This window comes from Lagenorhynchus albirostris, chromosome 15, assembly GCF_949774975.1.
Source record: "Lagenorhynchus albirostris chromosome 15, mLagAlb1.1, whole genome shotgun sequence".
NCBI classification, from domain to species: Eukaryota; Metazoa; Chordata; class Mammalia; order Artiodactyla; family Delphinidae; genus Lagenorhynchus; species Lagenorhynchus albirostris.
In genome coordinates this window covers 70,956,534-70,974,203 of record NC_083109.1, presented here as the reverse complement: position 1 = coordinate 70,974,203, position 17,670 = coordinate 70,956,534, and the positions used below count along the sequence as shown (strand labels likewise).

Below are 17,670 nucleotides of genomic sequence, written 5' to 3'. Positions count from 1 at the left end.
TTCCCTTCAGTTTACCCAGAATGCCCCCAAATGCCCAAGCAAGGTACATCTGGAGGTCATGGTAATGCAGTCATGATGCCAGGCAGGATTTTAGTTTCCAGTGTTTCATCCACTTGGAGAAATGATTCTCTCCAGAAAGTTGACCCATATTTTGAACTCCTGCCAGAAATCAAGGCCTGGTACCATCTGTAAGAGATAAATAAATCAAAATATCATCAGCAGATAAGTGTGTGCCATCTGCTGCCCTGTCAGTTGAACTGGCAGAGGCCTCCGGAGAATTCCAAGGAAGTGCTGCCAAGGCTCTGCCGCCAGCCTGGATAGTGCGAGGAGAAGCTTCATGCAAGATCTGCTGGCATTTTTCTTTACTCCCCGCTCTCGGTGCTGAGTTCCTTGAATCCAGCCCAGCGAAGGTGTGTGGATTTTCACCCTTGCCAAACAGTTAAAATGGTTTCTCTTTGGCCACATTTGTTGGGGGCCAGGACTGTTTTTCTCTGCCCTCCCAGCAAGTTGAAAGCTCCTACTATAGAGAAAACTAGCCATGCACCTGCCCAGAGGTTGGGCTCCATGGAATCTGGGTCTCAGAACCAGAGTCAAAAGCAGAACCAGCCATGTTTGGGCATCTGGCTGGACATCTCGAAATGCAGCCACATCCTGATGGATGCTGATTTCTCCTGCCACGTGTGGAGTCCTCTTGGAGGGCATCTGAGACTTCCCTTAGAAAGAATAGATTTTTCTAGCACCTGCTTACTCTCCTAAGAGGCAGCACAGGGTAGTGGCCCAATGCAAAGGCTCTGTGGCAGGCTGTCTCCATTTGAATCCAGGCTCCACCATTGGCTGTGCGACCTTAGACAAGTTACTCAGTCTATCTGTGCCTCAGTTTCTTCATCTGTAAAATGGGGGTGGTAGTTTGTAAAGCATGTTGGGCCTAGCCCCTCACCATGGGGCTCCCTCCGGGTGCCCTCTCCCTACCTTGCAAGCCACAGAAACCTCAACTCCACCATCAGATGGGTTGTGAAATTAAGTCACGAACCTCAGACCCATGACCTGGGGACCCAGCCAAGGACACTGGGCTCCCCAGTGCCCCTTCCTCTTGCTGCCCGTCTTCCCGCTGCCAACCAGATCTGGCTCCTGCGTGTTCACGCCGAGGGCAGCTTGGCTGACCCTCAGGACTCCTCACCCTTCTGCCAGCCTTGGGCATCTGCCTCTGGCCACCTCCCTGGATTCTGCCCGTGGCCCTGCCAGGCTCCCCCCACCTACTCCCGCTGAAGAGGCACAATTACAGCCTCCTGCTCCTGGCTCAGGAAGACGTCCAGGCTCTCCTTAGGAGGAGCGCAGTGTGACTCTAACTTAGGATCCAGGGATGGAATCAAAAATAGCGCTTATTTACGGAGCCGATCGCGGGGCAGGCATTTTTCTCACACTCCCTTCCGTTTTCATCCTTTTTTGCAAGCCTGGAGGGCAGAGCTGAAATGACTTTCATCTGGCACCTGAGGAAAAGGCTCAGATTTGTGAAGCCACTTCCTGAGGTCACGGGGCCAGGGGGAGGCAGAGGAGGGATTTGAACGCACGTCTTGTGGTTTCTGAGCCCAGACACCTCCGTTTGCCTTCAGAGCACCCCCTTTCGTGGAGGGAGCCCAAGAGCTGTGATGAATGACGGGCTGGGGACGTGGGTGTCGGCACATCGAGCTGATCCCTCGCAGGTGTTGCCTGATTTAAATCCTAACTGAAGACGTCTTGCTTCACACCCGTTACCTCATTTAGCCCTCAAGCAACCTCGTGAGGCTGGAATCATCATCCTTTACTGGCCAAAAAACCCAACCAAACGAATAAAAACGATGGTTCCCCCAGAGCTCCACGGCTAGCAGGTGGCAGAGCTGAGATTTGGCTTCAGGTCCGTGTGAAATCAGAGCCCAGGCTTTTCACCAGGGAGCACAGCCTGCCTGGCTCCCGTGAACCCCAGGCTACCCGCCTTCCTTGGCCTCCACCACGAGTTTCTTTCTCAAGTAGATCAGACCTGGAGGAGGGACCTCGGGGTAAGATTCCTGGAATGAGGCGTGAGTGTTGAGCCAGAGAGGAGGCAGCTGTGACCCTCCCATTGTCCCTGGTGTGGATTCCTGGAAGCCTGGATTCGGCTGAGGGCCTTGCCAGGTGTTCCCCTTGGTGGTGGGATTGGAGCGCCGGCTGCCAAGCTGAAGATGCTGTGTTGAGGGCAATTTCTAAACCCCCGCACCCTTAGCTCAGGCAGGTCCCGCAGGCAGTGGGTCAAAAGGAGTCAGCAGCTAGGGCAGGTCAGGGCCTCTTGGATTGCACGTTTTGTTCCCGTGGTACTAAAAGTCAGCAGCCCCATAGGGTGATGCTAGAGAGTCTAAGAAGAAATGACCTTCCATTTGTCTTTTCTGAGCAAGGGAGCAAACCCTTCCAAGAGGCATTTAGATTCAAACCTCTGGGATCTGTTTCAAGATAACCCCACTAGTGGTGGGCTGCTGGTGCGGAGAGACAAGGTGAGTTTCCAAGCTGGGCTGCGGACATGGGACTCTCTTCATACTGATCTCTCTGCTCTTGTAAAAGATGGGAACTTTGCGTAGTAAAATGTTAAAAAAAAAAAAAAAGATATTTCAGAGACAGTGTTGATTTGCTGGAGTCCAAACAAGCTGGTCTGGTCATGGAATGTCCTGGGTCCCTGTCCCCCTCTGGACAAGTCAGTCCCTTGCATGATGGAAAGAGCTTTGGAAAGACACAGACCTGGGTCCAGCTCCTGGTTCTGCTGCTTCTTGGCTGTGTAACCTTGGGTAGGTCGCTTTGCCTGTGTGAGCCTCAGTTTCCTCATCTGTAAAGTGGGGATGGATATTGACCTCACACAGTTGTGATGTGTGCCACGCTCTTAGCACGGTGCTTGCCCTGGATTCTCCTTGGGTCATTGGATCCTGGATCTTAGGCAACATGACAAACTCAAGCTTCCACCTGATGGTGGGTAGATCTGCTATTAACAGCCCAAAGGGGGCCAAAACGGGCCAAGCTGTGCCCAAGGTAGAAAGTGACCGTATCATGGGAGATATCGTGATAAAACACTGGGAATTCAGAGCGGGGAGACATCTCTTCGGGGAGGGGCAGGTGATTGGTGAACAAGGCAGGCTTCACGGTGGGGGAGCTGGTGGGTTTGAAGGCTGGGGCTGCGTCAGACACGGGGAAATGGAGGGAGAGAAGACGTCGAGATTGAGAGGTAGGAAAAGGCAGGTTGTAAATCTGAATCAGCAGGCGCAAAGCAGCAGAAAAGGAGGTGAAAGGCGACCCTCAAAGACATCACGCCCAGGCTGATCTCCGGGCTCCTCTGCGTCGTGGCAGACATGAGGCTGGGCATGGCTGCTCTTCCCTGGGTAGTGAAGACCCCCCCTTTCCGTTTGCCTCTTCCCTCTCAGATGGGCCCCGAGACGCTCCGGAGCTCAACTTTCATTCTCACCTCTGCCTGCAGGTGTGTTGGCCATACCTGTAGGGTTCTGCAGAGGCGCCCCCCTTTGGTGTAATCCTTAATGAAGGCAATCTATGAAACGCTCTTCATTTACTCATTCCACCATCATGTCCGGAGCACCTGTTAGTGTCCCAGGCTTTGAGGACACAGCAGCGAATGAGACACCTGATCACAGAGCTTCCGTTTGTCTCAGAGATGCTGTCTGGGCACTGTTTACGTATTTATTTTTAATTTTTCAATTGATGTATAGTTGATTTACAATGCTGTGTTAACTTCTGACGTACAGCAAGATGATTCAGTCATACATATATACACATTCTTTTTTAATATTCTTTTCCATTATGGTTTATCATAGGATATTGGATACAGTTCTCTGTGCTGTACAGTAGGACCTTGTTGTTTATCCATCCTGTATATAAAGCTTACATCTGCTACCCCCAACCTCCCACTCCATCCCTCCTCCGACAGAAGCCAGAGTGGAGGTCCAGGGAGCCCAGTGACGGCTTCAGCCCTCGTCCTGCTGGGCCTGGAAGGGGTGGAGTCCGTGGAAAGGGCAGGAGGGCTTTGAGGAGGTGGGAGTGACAGGGCTGGATGGATTGGACCGGGAGGTGACGGAAGGAGGCATCATGGGGACTTGCGGCTTCGCCATCCACATTCCTCAGGATGTTGGCTTTCTGGGAATTAGGGTTTAGAGAAAGATGCTGCTCGGGTTAGAGATGTTTGGGCCCCGCTACCCCCAGATCCGTACAGGGCTCCTGGGAGGGGGAGAGGCGGAAGCCTGAAGCTCTCACTTCCTTTCATATTCTGAAAACCTGTCTTTCTTTTTTTTTTCAAAGGTGAGAAATGCCGCAGCTTCATTGACCTGGCCCCAGCGTCAGAGAAAGGTAAGTGTGGCCCCACCTCCGGTGTGCCAACCTTGCCCCCTCCAGGGACACTTCCCGAAGCCCTGATCCTGTCCTTCAGCATCCCTGGGTGATGGTGCCCCAGGGGCCAGAGTCCTGTTGCAAAGCTCTGAGTTCCTTGAGCGGTTAGTGCAGGGGGAGAGGCAGGTGGAGGGACATCATCTTGCCCTCCCCCGCCCCCCAAGTGAGATGGTGCTGAGAGTCATTACACTTCCCTTACTTCCAGTGCGTGCTGGGACTTTGGGGGAGGTAGGATGGGTGTGCAGAAGTTGGGATGAGGCAAGACCAGTGTTGGCATTGCTTCCAAGTGTAGGATTTGACCTTGGGGGAGGGAAGCCAGACGTTCTGTCTCTGTTGTCTCACAGGTGTGGGGAGGTCCAGCCTGATCGGGCACTGCCATTCAGAAAGGACCCATTGGTGTGCAGGGCTTGACAGCAGAGATTCTGAGGCCCGTGATGCCCAGATATGATTAGGACGGGGCTGCAGCTCATGTAGGGGGCAGAGCCGTCAGGATTAGGTTTAGCTGCAAGTAATGGCGGCCCCAAGTAACTGGCTTCAGTGGAGAAATGTATTGATTCCTTTTAAAAGTTTCAAATCTAGGGTGGCTCTGCTTCATGCGGTCTTCAGGATCCAGGGGCCTCTCCATCATCCCTGTGGCCTTTGTCCTCATGGACTAACAGGATGGCTAGAGCTACAGCCGTCACATCTGCACTCCAGGCAACAGGGTAGAGGAAAGGCAAAGAAGAAAGGGCAAAGGTTGCATGTCAACAGTAAGGTTCCCAGAAGTTGCCCCATGACACGGGCTTATATCCCCTTGGCCAGAACTTGATCGCAGCTGCAAGGGAGGCTGGGAAATGAGGTCTTTATCCTGGCAACCATGTGCTCAGCTGAAAGGCAGGGGTTTTATCATTACGAAAGAACAAGAGAGTGGATACTGGAGGATGCGCTGCCGCAGGAGCGTAGGGCATGGCCGCCTCCCTACTTCCCTACCCTGCCGCCAAGGAGAACCCTCGCCAAGAGAGAACAGGTGTGCAGGTCTCTTCAGACAGCCTGGAGGTCAGGAGAGGGCTCTGGTCCTGGGAGTCGGGGTGGGGAAACTGAGACAAGAGTTCAGTCCTAAACTGTCCCGACATGGGGGGCCTTGGTGGGCCGAGGCTCAGGGGAAATTCTTACATCCAGTATGTGCGGTCACCCACGGCCCCTGCTGGTGGGGGGCTGAGTTTGCAGTTTCCCTGCAGTGTCAGGAGGTTCAAGGGCCTGGAGTGCCCCGTCTCTGACCCCTCCAGGGTGTTGGGAGAGGTGGGACAGGCAAGGGGGCTGCGTGTCTTTGAGGCTGGTGACGTTCCTGTCTCACAGACGCTGTCCCCTTGAAGAGTTCCAGCCAAGTGGCAGGTGGTGAGACTGAGGGGCATGTGACAGGGAGCCCATAGTGCTCTCGGGTCCAGGAAGAGGCCGGGCTCCCCCTCTGAGCAAGCTTTTTGCAGTGGGGACTACCTCCTCTGTTTCCTCTGCTTCCCAGTGACGATGCCCTGTTTCGTGGCTACTTGTGGCCATCCCTGAAGTTTCGAGCTGAGCAACTCGGGCCACAGCTTCCAAACTGAGTTCTTCAGAAAATACTACAGCTGCTAATAAATAGCTGATATTTACTGAGCAGGTACAATGTGTCAGGCACTGGGCCAAGCACTTTAAATGTATCAACTGAGAAACCTCCCCACAACCTTGCTAAGAAGAGGCTGACATTCTCACCCCACTTGACAGATGAGAAAACTGAGCCTTAGAGACATTAAGCCACTCACGTCTCACATCTCATAAGGAGCAGAGCCCATGCTCCGTACCCCTCCGTTGTACTGCATCTGAGAAGCCAATACCTGTAGGCAACCTCTACGATGCTCATCCCATAATCCCCAAGGCCTTGGAGTTCCTGGGTCACCTCTGCTCCAAATCTGGCTTCCAGGAAGCTGGGCCTATGTGTGCATATGTAAATGTGTGTGCATGTCTGGTTGAGGGCGAGGATATGCATGCATGGGCAGGTGCTCCTCTGAGAGTGTGCACATGGGTCTCGTGTGTGTGCCTGCATGCACACTCGTGGGTGAGTGTGGGCACGGAGGCATGTACACATGTGTGCACGTATGAGCGTGTGGATGTGCGTACATGCGTGTGTGTGTCCACATACAGTGTGGACTGTATGGTGGCTTATTCCTGCCTCGTGTATGAGGACCGAGGCCCCAGAGGGGTTGTATCTTTGTGTTTTACTGGCCTCGTGATTTTGCTTTCAGGGCTTGGTGGCCACGCCGAAGACCTTCTGGCTGTACATAGAAAAATGTTTATGAGAAGCCTGAGTGGGCTGGCTTTGCAGACCAGTTTTCATGGGCTCCCTGCCTCTCAAGCACTTAGGCTCACCTTTGGGGCTGGCGGGGTTTGGTCAGGCAGCTCTGTGGCCTGTTCCTGAACCTCCCGGCCCAGTCCTCCCAGGGGCACCTGCAGGAGCCTAGTGTCCCCGGACCCCTCCATGTGCTCGCCGAGTCCTCTCCACGCTGTCTGTTTCACAGATGAGGACCCCAGGCTGCAGAGAGAGGGGGACTGGTTCAGGGTCACACAGGGAGTCCGGGCCGTTATTGGAGCCCAGACGTGTTCTCTCCCAAAGAACACTCTTCTCCCACGTTCTGGCTGCACCCACTCCCGCTGTGACTTCCTTCCTGCTCTGCAAAATCCAATCATAATAATTAGTGTTAGGTGACACCAACACAAACTGCCTTTCATGCTGTGCTTACCACGTGCCAGGTGCTGTTCTGAGAACTTTATACCTGGTGGCTCATTTAATCCCCATTTTACAGGTGAGGAGACTGAGGCCTAGAGAGTTAATTGACTTGCCCAAAGTCACACAGTTAGGATGCTGGGATTTAAAACTGAGCTGTCTGGCTCTTAAATGCCTGGTTCTTCTGCTGAAAAGCTAGGCCTTCCGAGCCTGTGTGTGTGTGTGTGTGTGTGTGTGTGTGTGTGTGTGTGTGTGTGTGTGTGTGTGTGTGTGTGTGTGTGTGTGAGAGAGAGTAATTGAGGCCCTTCTGAAATGGGCCCTGTCTTTGCCATTTTCTCCAATACCCTCTGTCCTTTCCTCCCTACCCTCTCCCCTGGCAAAATACGTGTCTGTCATCAGTGTTTTTCCCATGGCATATTTTTGTTAGTTCTCCTGATCATTCTAGCTTTGTGCTTCACGTGGGAAATATCTTTTCATTTTAAACTAGCTTAAGCCACAACCATTTTTCATCTGGATTCCTGCCACAGTCTCTCAACTGGTTATGTCCTTCCATTTTTGACCCCTGCTTCACTGGTGGCCAGAATGACCCTGTTAAAGCATCAATCATCTCATGTGGCTCCCTGTTTAAAACCCTCCCTTGGCTCCCATCTCATTCAGAGTAAAATTCAGTGTCCTCATCTTGGCCTGTAAGGTCTGGGGGATCTGGCCCTGTACATCCGGGATCTCATCTCCTGTAATCTCCCCTCCCTCACCATACTTCAGGTCTCCAAAATCTTTACTGTTCCTGAGTCAGCCAAGTTAGTGTGTGCCTTGCTGTTTCCTGCTCCTGGAACACTGTTCTCTCAGCTCTCTGCACAGCTGGTCCCTTCTCATCACTCAAACGTCACATCTTCAGGGCAGCCTTCCTTGAACATCCTTAGAGCAGCCCTTCCTCCTGCCAAGTCCTTCTCCACTCTCTTCGATGTTTAGTTGTCTTTACATCACATAAGAAATGTACTCAGTGCTTCTTTGATTAACAGTGGTCTCCCCCAAAAGAATGTCAGCTCCATGAGGGCAGGGATTTTTGTTTTGTTTGTGACTCACTGTATCCCCAGGGCCCAAAGCAATGCCTGGCACTGTTGAATTAATGAAAAATGAACATTGATTTTTAACAGTATATACTCTTGTTATAAAAATTATAACAATTTTTAAATGTGTAAATGAGAAATGAAAGTCTCTTATAAGCCCACCCTTAGATATTCACTGGTAATGGTTTGGTTTATTAGTCCCTGAAGAAAGTTAGAAGGATGAAAGATAGGTAGATAGATAAATACACACATATACGTATATACACGTATATACTTATACACCTGTATAAAATCATAGATTGCTTTTTATATCAATACATAGAACTCACTCATCTTTTGGAACAGCTGTATAATAGCCCATCACATAGAAACAATTTATTTAACCAAGCCCTATCACTGGACATTCAGATTATATCCCCAGTACACTTTGAGAATCTTGTATCACAGCTGAATAATAGTAACCTGTACACATATCTTTCTCCCTCACGAGAATGGGGCCCTCCGAGCAGTGGTTTCTTATTTACCTCTGGGCCTCCAGGGCCCAGCCCAGCACTGGAGCCCTACTGGCAGAGCAGAGTAATAAATTCTCTGACAAAGATCTGCCCAGCAGGACATGAGAGGCAGAGGAGGAGGAATGAATTACGGACGCTTGAGCAGTTTGTGAAGATGAAATGTGCAAATGCAGATAAACAGCAACGTCTGTGTATTGTGAACTTGTTACTGAAAATGCAGAGGAAAAGCTTCTTATGCTTCCTAATCTTCCTCTTCAAGGTTTCCCTTGTCTCTCCAAATTGCAACCTCTTATCCCCTGGGGCCGGATTCTCCTACCAAATAATTGTGACCAACTGGATACTTTTCAAACCTAGTGTATTGGTCAGCAATAGTCACTATAATGCTGTGTAACAAGCCAGCCCCAAACTCAGTGGCACTCGGCGTGTATTTTTTTGCTTGCATGTCTGTGGGTTGACTTAGGTTTAGCTGATGTAGGCTGTCTTGGTTCCAGGCTGCAGACTGGGCTCAAGTCCGCTCCACGTGTATTCTTTTGGGGGGCCAAAGAGAGGGGACAGAAATGCAAGGTGGCTAACTGCACAAGTACATAAAAAAAAAAATTATTCCTTTTTTTTTTTTTGGCTGCACTGTGCAGCATGCAGGGTCTTAGTACCCCAACCAGGGATTGCACCCATGCCCCCTGCCATGGAAGCGTGGAGTCTTAACCACTGGACTGCCACGGGAGTCCCACGCACAAGCACATTTAAAACCTTTGCTTACATCCTATCTGCTAACATCCTATTGGCTAAAGCAAGTCATGGGGTTGCATCCAACATCAATGGGGCAAGAAATACACGACCCAGGCACGACCCACGTGGAGGGTGGAGTGGGAATGAATATTTGCTGAGTGATAGTCTAATCTGCCACGCCTGGGCCTGACCACAGGCCTTAAGGATGATTGACAGCTGGCTGTGCTGGAACTGGCCCAGCTGGATTTCTGGGTGTACGTGCTTAATTTGCTTCTCAGGGTCTCCTCTGGTCATTGTCATCCCAAAGTGACTTATTTATTTTTCCGGAAGTAACCAGAATATTTGAGGGAGGTAATTCATTCCTTCCCCAAACAATCCACTGAGCAACCTCTGCATGCCAGTCATCTGCACACACGCCTTCCAATTCAACACATATTTCCTGAGCACCTACTTTAATCCAAGTTCTGGGCTAGGTATGGGGGGCAATGCAAGGACGAATGAGGTGAAGGTCCCTGCCCTACAGGAGTGGGAGAGAGCTACGGAAATGGTTATCAGGCACCGTGGGAGGGCTCCAGCCGAGGAACAAGGAGGCCACCCTCCAGTGCAAAAGGCTAGGGACATGATGGCTGCCACCTCCGATCCTGCCGTGGGGCAGGGGTGGGGGGCCTCCATGAGGATTTTTGGGTTTTCTGCCCTTTGTTATGTTAACTGGACCCCCCAGTAAAGATCTGTCCCAAGTCATTTGTCAAGGTGCGGTATGGGGAAAATTCCCAGTTCCTAAATCCCAGGTTGGAGCTTCCCCTCACAGGTGGATGGGTTCTCACTGTGAATGAATGAAGGAGGAAGGAAGGAAGGAAGGAAGGAGGGAAGGAATTGAGCTCATCCTGATTCATATTTGCCACCCAGGCTGTACTGGTAAATCGCTGTGATTCCTCAATGCCCGTCAACACACGCCGTGGAGCACTGTGCAGTCTCCAGCTTCTCTCAGTGGTACGGATGTTGGGCAAACGGAACCAGATTCAAAAGAACACACAGTATGTGATTCCATTTGTATAAAACTGGAAATCAGGCAAAACGGATCTGTGCCGTCAGAAGTCAGGACAGGGGTTACCCTTGAAGAGCGAGTGTGACTGAAAGGGAGCCAGTGGAGGGCTCTGGCGATGTTAGGTTTCTTAAGCCGGGTGCTAGTTACACGATGTGTTCAGTTTATGAAAGTTCATCAAGCTGTACGTTTGTGATCAATGCCCTTTCCTGTATATGTGATACTTCCATAAAAAGTAAAACAAAAATTTCCCGCACTGAATTCTAAATTATCTTTCTAAACTGGAAATCCAGCTCCATCAGCCTCCTGCTTAAAGGCCTTTCCTGGCTCCTAAACGTACACCATGTAACACGGCACTCGTGGCCCTTCGTGATCTACTGTGTGTCCGCCTTTTCCACTCCACCTCCTGTAATCCCTCATGTGGACCTTGTGCTCCAGCCCTGCCTCCTTACTTGCACACATTTGCCCCCAAACTCTCCATCATATGTCATGCCTCTGTGCCTTTGCATATTCTCTTCCCTCTGCCTGACCTACCTTTACCACCTCTTGTTTGCCATGAAAACTTCTATTTATCCTTCAAAGCCCAGTTAAGACATGACCTCTTCTGAAAACGCACCTCGGACCCCAGAGGTACCCACGGTGACTGGTGCTATTAGCACCCATCACACTGCCTTGAGATGGTCTCCTCCACCAGACTGGACACTCCCTGAGGACAGGCACTGGATCTTGTCTTTCCAGTGGCTCCCGTGCCCCAGATGGGGTTGGCACACAACAAGAATTTAATAAAGTTTTGTTGAATGAAGGAAAGAAGGAAGGAAGGAACAGGGGCCACGTTATAGATACTGGGTGTCCCATTTGGGTTTGGAAATCTGGGTCCCGACTCTGGAAACCGTGGTCTCCTTTGTCCCGCCTGGGCTGAGCTGTGTTTTAAGCCATCCCGGCTCCCTGCCCCTCTTTCCCAGGGAGCTGGGATTTTGGGCAATTTTTGTGAAACGATCTCCTAAGCTTGTAGGTTTCATTTGTTTAATATTTCAGGGATATGCAACAATGTGGTGGCTCTGTGGCCGCAATCCCTAGTCTTGCGTGAGTTATTTCTCAGCTGAGTTCCTATGAGAGTCTCCTGTTGGTTCCCTCAACCTCTCTGTTCTCCGTCTGAAATCGATTTACAATTTGCGGCTCACTTAATTTATTTAGTGCATTTTATTGATTTATGTCATAGAACTGAAAGGTGCATAGATCAGAACATGCCGAACAGGGAAGGGAGAGGGGAACCAGCTTCCACAGTTGCCCGGACTCTGACATCGAACTGCAAGCAGGTCAGCCTGCCGGCGGCAGCCTGAACGCACCGAGTCACTGGTGCGTCCTCGTGCCTGTGCATTAATCCTGGGTGACCTTTTCTCCCTGGCTGCTTGGAGGACTCACTGTCACCTTCACCTGCCAACCCAAAGGTCCTGCCTCTGCGAAGTCCTCTCTGGCCCCCAGGCTGAGTTAGTTATGCCCGCTCTGGGCTCCCAAGTCACCGAGTACACGCCTGTGGTCCAGGGCCTGACAAAAAGGGAACTCTGATTCTTTCATCCCAACAAGACAGACAATTCAGGACACAAAGAGGCAAGAGACTGGCCCGAGTAGTCCACACGTCCATTTTTCCCTCTCACCTGCCAGACAACATTGAGGTAGTTTTTGCAGCCCTCTGACCGTGGGTGGGGCATCGTTTGTCTGAATGGCCCTGGTCCTTCTGTGGAGGCAGCAGAGCTCTGGCATCCTCCTGCAGAAGGAGATCATTTCCTGGCCATTCTCAATAAACTCACAACACAGGCCACCTCACCTGGAGCCATTCCATTCTTGGAAGCAGGGCAGGCTGCAGCCTTGTTTTCGGGGAAGGGCTGCAGGGACCTTTGTCCACCTTCCCTCCACCTTCCCAGGGCAGGCTAGTGGGCAGCATCCCTCGGTGCCAGGCTGTGTGCCAGGAGCTGGGTCAGTGAGGAGAACGCCTCACAGCTTCCGACCTTGAGGAGCCTTCTAGTGGGGGAGACACACAAGGAGGTAGAGAGTCACATCTGTGAATCAGGGACCCATGGGGGTGCCCAGAGGCCTGTGGAAGGAAAGATGGCAGTATAGGAAGGCTGTGTGGAGGGTTCCATGTGGGGAGGGTCCTGAAGGATGAGTGGCATTCCTTCTACTGCATAAGGGTCACAGCGGTGGATGGGGGCTCATTCCTGGTAGAATGAATGACATGTGCAAAGACGTGAGACCCAGTATCCTTGTGCCAGGCACGTGACAGATGTGCAGTAGACACTTGCTGAATGACTGAAGAGTGGAAGGAAGGTGTAGCCCCGAGAGGTTAAGTGCCTTGCTCAAAGTCACACAGCAAATTTAGGTTAGAGTCACCTGCCAGGATCCTGAGGGCTTTTAATCAGCATCCCGCCCACCCTGCCAACACCACCCATCCTTTCTCATCTCACCCTTCCTTCCCACCCATTCCTCCAGCCTCATTTTCTCTAGCATCACACATGGTCCTCCCACCTCCCTCATTCTGAAGTGCTGGTTCTGCCACTTTCGTTCTGAAATTCTGGATTCCTCTAATTACGTGCTCTTATTAAAAGTGATTAAACCCCCGTGCCGGTGGAGGACTGCTCCCGGAGATCACAACATCCAATAATTGCTTTAGTTGCTCTAATTCCAATTATTCAAGATTATCTTTCCAGGTAATTAGGTGTCTGGGTAGTCTCGCCTGTTCGCTCTCTCAGAGAGTGTCATATTAACCCCAAACGGTGACCAGCTTTCATGTTTCATAATTGGAAACAGTTTCTCCATGGTGAGAAGACTCCGTTAAGTGTAAACAGTGGTAATTAACATTTCGAAATGACTCTTCGGTCTTATCATACTTTGGTTTGAGAAATTACCTCGGATGCTTAAATCCAGCTCTTTGCCCCTCTGAGCAGAGGTTTCAGCAGCATTGGGGAAATGGGGCTTGCTGAACTGCACGGGGGTGGAGGCATTTGAAGGATGGCTACTTTGCACATTCTAGGAAAGTCTTTGCATGGGCTCGTTTCCTTCTGGATCTCTGCCTGGATGGGAGGCCTTGGGATGGAATTTGCCGTAAGACCCTTCCATTTGGCCCAGGCTTTGCATTCACACAGGACCTCCACTTTAGACAAATGGTGAGTCCTTCAAATGAAGTTGTACCATCAAGGCCACCAGGTACAGTTGTGTAGGTTACCCACTGTGCAACTCTGGGGGTCATGATTCATCTACGTGAGTGGCATTGGGTTGGGCAGTGCACATCCTGTACGACTGTAGGCAGGGGCTGGGGATACACAGACTGGGTTAAAAGAAGACAACATTCAACATACAGGTCTATACCTGCACCTCATTGCTGAACCGCACTGCCTGTGAGGAGCAGGGAATTTATAACCCGATTTTGTCATGTTTCTTTTCTAATTGATATAATTTCATTTATATAATATACAAAGAGTGAAAGGCACAGAGTTTACATGTACAGTTCAGTGAGTTTCAAGAAATGCATACGTCCATGTAGCCCACATCCTTGCCAAGATGTAGAACCAGGGCCAGCTTTGTGGGCACGTGACCTTATAGTCGCATAGGGTTCCGTGCACGGAAGGACCCTCCGTTTGGTTTAGTGCTATACTGTAACTGTCTTGAAATTCTTTTTTTTTTTTTTGAGTTTCTGAAGCAGGGTTTATTTATTTATTTATTTTTTGGCTAGGCCACATAGCTTGCAGGATCTTAGTTCCCTGACCAGGGATCAAACCCACACCCTCAGCAGTGAAAGAGTGGAGTCCTAACCACTGGACCACCAGGGAATTCCCCCTGAAGCAGGGTTTAAATAGACTTTATTGTTACAAGGGAGGCCCTACCGAGCAGCGCCTTCTAAACGGATACATGTGGTCCCAGGATGGCAACATGGAGAAATGGAGAGGTCATGATTGCAGAAGAGGTCACTGTAACTGAAGGACAGGATCCCGGGGAGGCCGGCCAGGAATGCAGCAGACATGATCAGGACAGGCCGGGGTGGCCAGGTCGCAGGCTGAGGGAGAGGACAGCTACTGTCTCTCCCGCTTCTTATAGTTCTGCGGGTGTGACAGGACCCAGCCCGACGGCAGGAGGAAACACAGGAAGCAGGAGGTGAGCCCAATGGCGATATCCATGGTTCCGAGCTGCTCCCGCAGCGGCTTGGAATGGATCTGGGCCCGCGGCATGGGGAGCCGCCGGGCCGGGCCTGTCAGGGCCCTCAGCAGCAGTGGAGTCAGCACAGACATGACCGCACAGAGTAGACTGCAGGTAGCAGGCAGCCGGAACCCAAGGTCGCGAAGTCAAAATCTGTCTTGAAATTCTTAATAATTTTTTCAACAAGAGGCCCTGAATTTTCTTTTTTTTTTAAATTAAATTAATTAATTAATTTGGCTGTGTTGTGTCTTCGTTGCAGTGCGCTGGCTTTCTCTAGTTGCGGTGAGCGGGGGCTACTCTTTGTTGCGGTGTGTGGGCTTCTCATTGCGATGGCTTCTCTTGTTGCGGAGCATGGGCTCTAGGCACGTGGGCTTCAGTAGTTGTGGCACGTGGGCTCAGTAGTTGTAGCTCGGGGGCTCTAGAGCGCAGGCTCAGTCAGTTGTGGTGCACGGGCTTAGTTGCTCCACGGCATGTGGGATTTTCCCGGAGCAGGGCTCGAACCCGTGTCCCCTGCATGGGCGGGCGGATTCTTAACCACTGTGCCACCAGGGAAGTCCCCTGAATTTTCATTTTTGCACTGCCTTCCCGATTTGGGCTGTATACTGCACCCCCATATTATTGTTCACTTACTATTTCTCTTTACGTTGATTCACTTACAAAGTCGAATTATTTTCTCTCCATCCTGAGCAATGAGATCTGTCAATTCACGGTTTTAGTGTGCCATGTTATTTTTTTCCGAGGTGCTTTAAAATAAATAATAATAATACCAAAAACTTATTTCTGTTTTGCCAATGTGTCAGACGCAGCTGATTCCCCCAACAACTCAGTGAGTCTGTGCTGTCGTTAAACTATGTGATGGGTGGGGAAACTGAGGCCCAGAGAAGTTAAGTTAACTTGCCCAAGGCCATATGGGTTGCGGTGGTGGTGCTGGGTTGGAACCTGGGCAGGTGGGCTGCAGAGTCCTTGTGCTTTACCATTCCACTTGCTGCCTTGATGCGAGCTATTAAAATAGAAGAAGAATCCCTGCGACTAGGGAAGGACTAAAATCTAATGAAAGGAAGGGACGAGGTGAGTGTTGTCTGGGTGGGGCCGGGAGGGAGAAAGGGCCGTCACACCACATGGGATGACACTTGTCATCCTCCAAAGCCCTTATGACTCATGCATCTAATGCTGCTTCCTTCGTCTAACCATCACACGTGGGCTGTCAGGTGGGAAGGCCTCAGAGAGCTGGTCTCACATGTTCCATTTTGCAGATAAGAAAACTGAGGCCCTGAGATAAACCTCTTCGTGGCTGCCGTGGCCTGAGTACAGGTAGACCTCAGAGATATTGCGGGGTCAGTTCCAGGCCACCACAATGAAGCAAATATCGCAATAAAGCAAGTCACACCAATTGTTTGGTTTCCCAGTGCATAGAAGAGTTATGTTTACACAATACTGTAGTCTATTAAGTGTGCAACAGCGTTATGTCTAAAATACAATGTGCATACCTTAATTAAAAATACTTTATTGCTAAAAAATGCTAACCGTCATCTGACAATGCAAGATTGCCACAAATCTTCAATTTGTAAAAGCAGTATCTTCAAAATGCAACAACAAGGTGTGCCTGTATAATGAGTGTACAGGTGGCATACCAGTCCCTGAGAAGTGGAGTCCCCACTCTGGGGCAGCCTCCCCCAGCCCAGCCCTGGCAATTCTTGGAACACTTATTGAGCACCTGCTGCATACCAGTCCCTTTCAGGCATCGTATCCCATTTAATCTTCTCAACAGCCCACACAGTGGGTTTACTGTTATCCCTCTTTTCAGATCAGGAAGCTGAGGCTCGGGCTAAGACACTTGCTCCCGGTCCAGGGAGGGGCAGAGCTTGGGTTTAATCGCAGAGCTGAGTGCAGTGTTAATGCGGAGCACGGGCTCTGGATTCAAATTGTGACTCTGCCTCATCAGCTGTGGGACCTCAGGCATGCTTCTCATCCTCTTTATGGCTCACTTTCTTCATCTGAAAGATGGGGTAAATGGCATCCACTCTGTGGAATTCTTCCGAGAGTCAAATGGAATAATCCACGCGAGGGGTTAGCACAGGGTCTGTCTCAATCAACATGAGCTTGAATGAATATTCCAGCATATTTCCGCCATCTCCTCCATTCGGCCCGACCAGCTGGAAAGCTAACTTGGCAAGAACTCAAATTTGAGTTTACTTCTACTCAACTAACTTTCATTGACTCATGCACAGAATTCCGTTCCCTGCTAAATACTTTCACATCTCTTGGTTCATTTAATTCTGTTGACAGCTCTTTGAGGAGGTGCTGTTATCTCTGGTTTACACCCAAGGAAACAGACTCAGAGAAGTTGAGCTACTTGCCTGAGGTCACACAGCAAAGCAATGTATCCCATCAGTCACGTGCTATTTCTGCCACACCTCACAGGTCTTTCCACCCTGCCTGGGGCCTCCTGGCCCCTCTTCCACTCCTTGGGCCCAGGAAGTTCTTTGGTTGGCTTTGCTGTGTGTTCTGACCCAGCCAGGTGGCCCCATTGGCTCACAGCTGTCAGGGCCTGCGTGGAGCAGAGGGAGGTGGCAGCTAAGGGGACCCATGGCTGCTGCTGCTCCTGGCACCCTCTGCTCCTCACGCACCACATCTGCTGGCTCCCGCAGACTCGTCATTTGCAACCATCTGCCGGGCTCCCTGGAGGCGCTAAGTCTGTGATGTGACACAGAATCTCCCAAACCCACTGCCTTTAGCCTGTGTGAGGAGCAGAGAGACCTCATCTATATCTTGAACCCACTAGGAACGATGGACTTAAGTTAGAGGCCCTTTCAGGCCCTGGAGGGCTGAAGCCCCTGCCCTGGTTTGCTACCCAGGAATTTGCTCCTGCAGACCTGGTGCCGTTTCTGGAGCCAGCCTGACTCCCATGGGCTCTGCTTCGCTTAGGCTTTCCCCTGAAATTTCATTTTGAGTTTAAAAAGTCCTGTGTCTCTTGGCAGGGATGCCCTGGTCCCCTGCTTGTCCACAGAATCT

General features: G+C 50.8%; 2 protein-coding genes across 2 annotated transcripts in view; one reads left to right on the top strand and one right to left on the bottom strand.

The window, feature by feature from the left end:
- The window catches only part of GSG1L (GSG1 like), a 213,847-nt gene that overhangs the window by 70,687 nt on the left and 125,490 nt on the right, over nucleotides 1–17,670 (top strand). Inside the window, exon 2 of the mRNA XM_060123259.1 lies at nucleotides 4,303–4,350. Within this exon, the coding sequence (XP_059979242.1) occupies nucleotides 4,303–4,350 (48 nt within the window). The remainder of the gene's footprint in view (nucleotides 1–4,302; nucleotides 4,351–17,670) is intronic.
- LOC132505912 (cytochrome c oxidase subunit 8A, mitochondrial-like) lies at nucleotides 14,308–14,800 on the bottom strand. Its single transcript, XM_060124223.1, has one exon. The coding sequence runs from the start codon at nucleotides 14,748–14,750 to the stop codon at nucleotides 14,535–14,537; it is 216 nt and encodes a 71-aa protein (XP_059980206.1). The 5' UTR covers nucleotides 14,751–14,800; the 3' UTR covers nucleotides 14,308–14,534.

What these genes read in the sequence shown, in the direction of transcription:
- LOC132505912 (XM_060124223.1), bottom strand. Translation starts at nt 14,750, where the DNA reads ATGTCTGTGCTGACTCCACTGCTGCTGAGGGCCCTGACAGGCCCGGCC.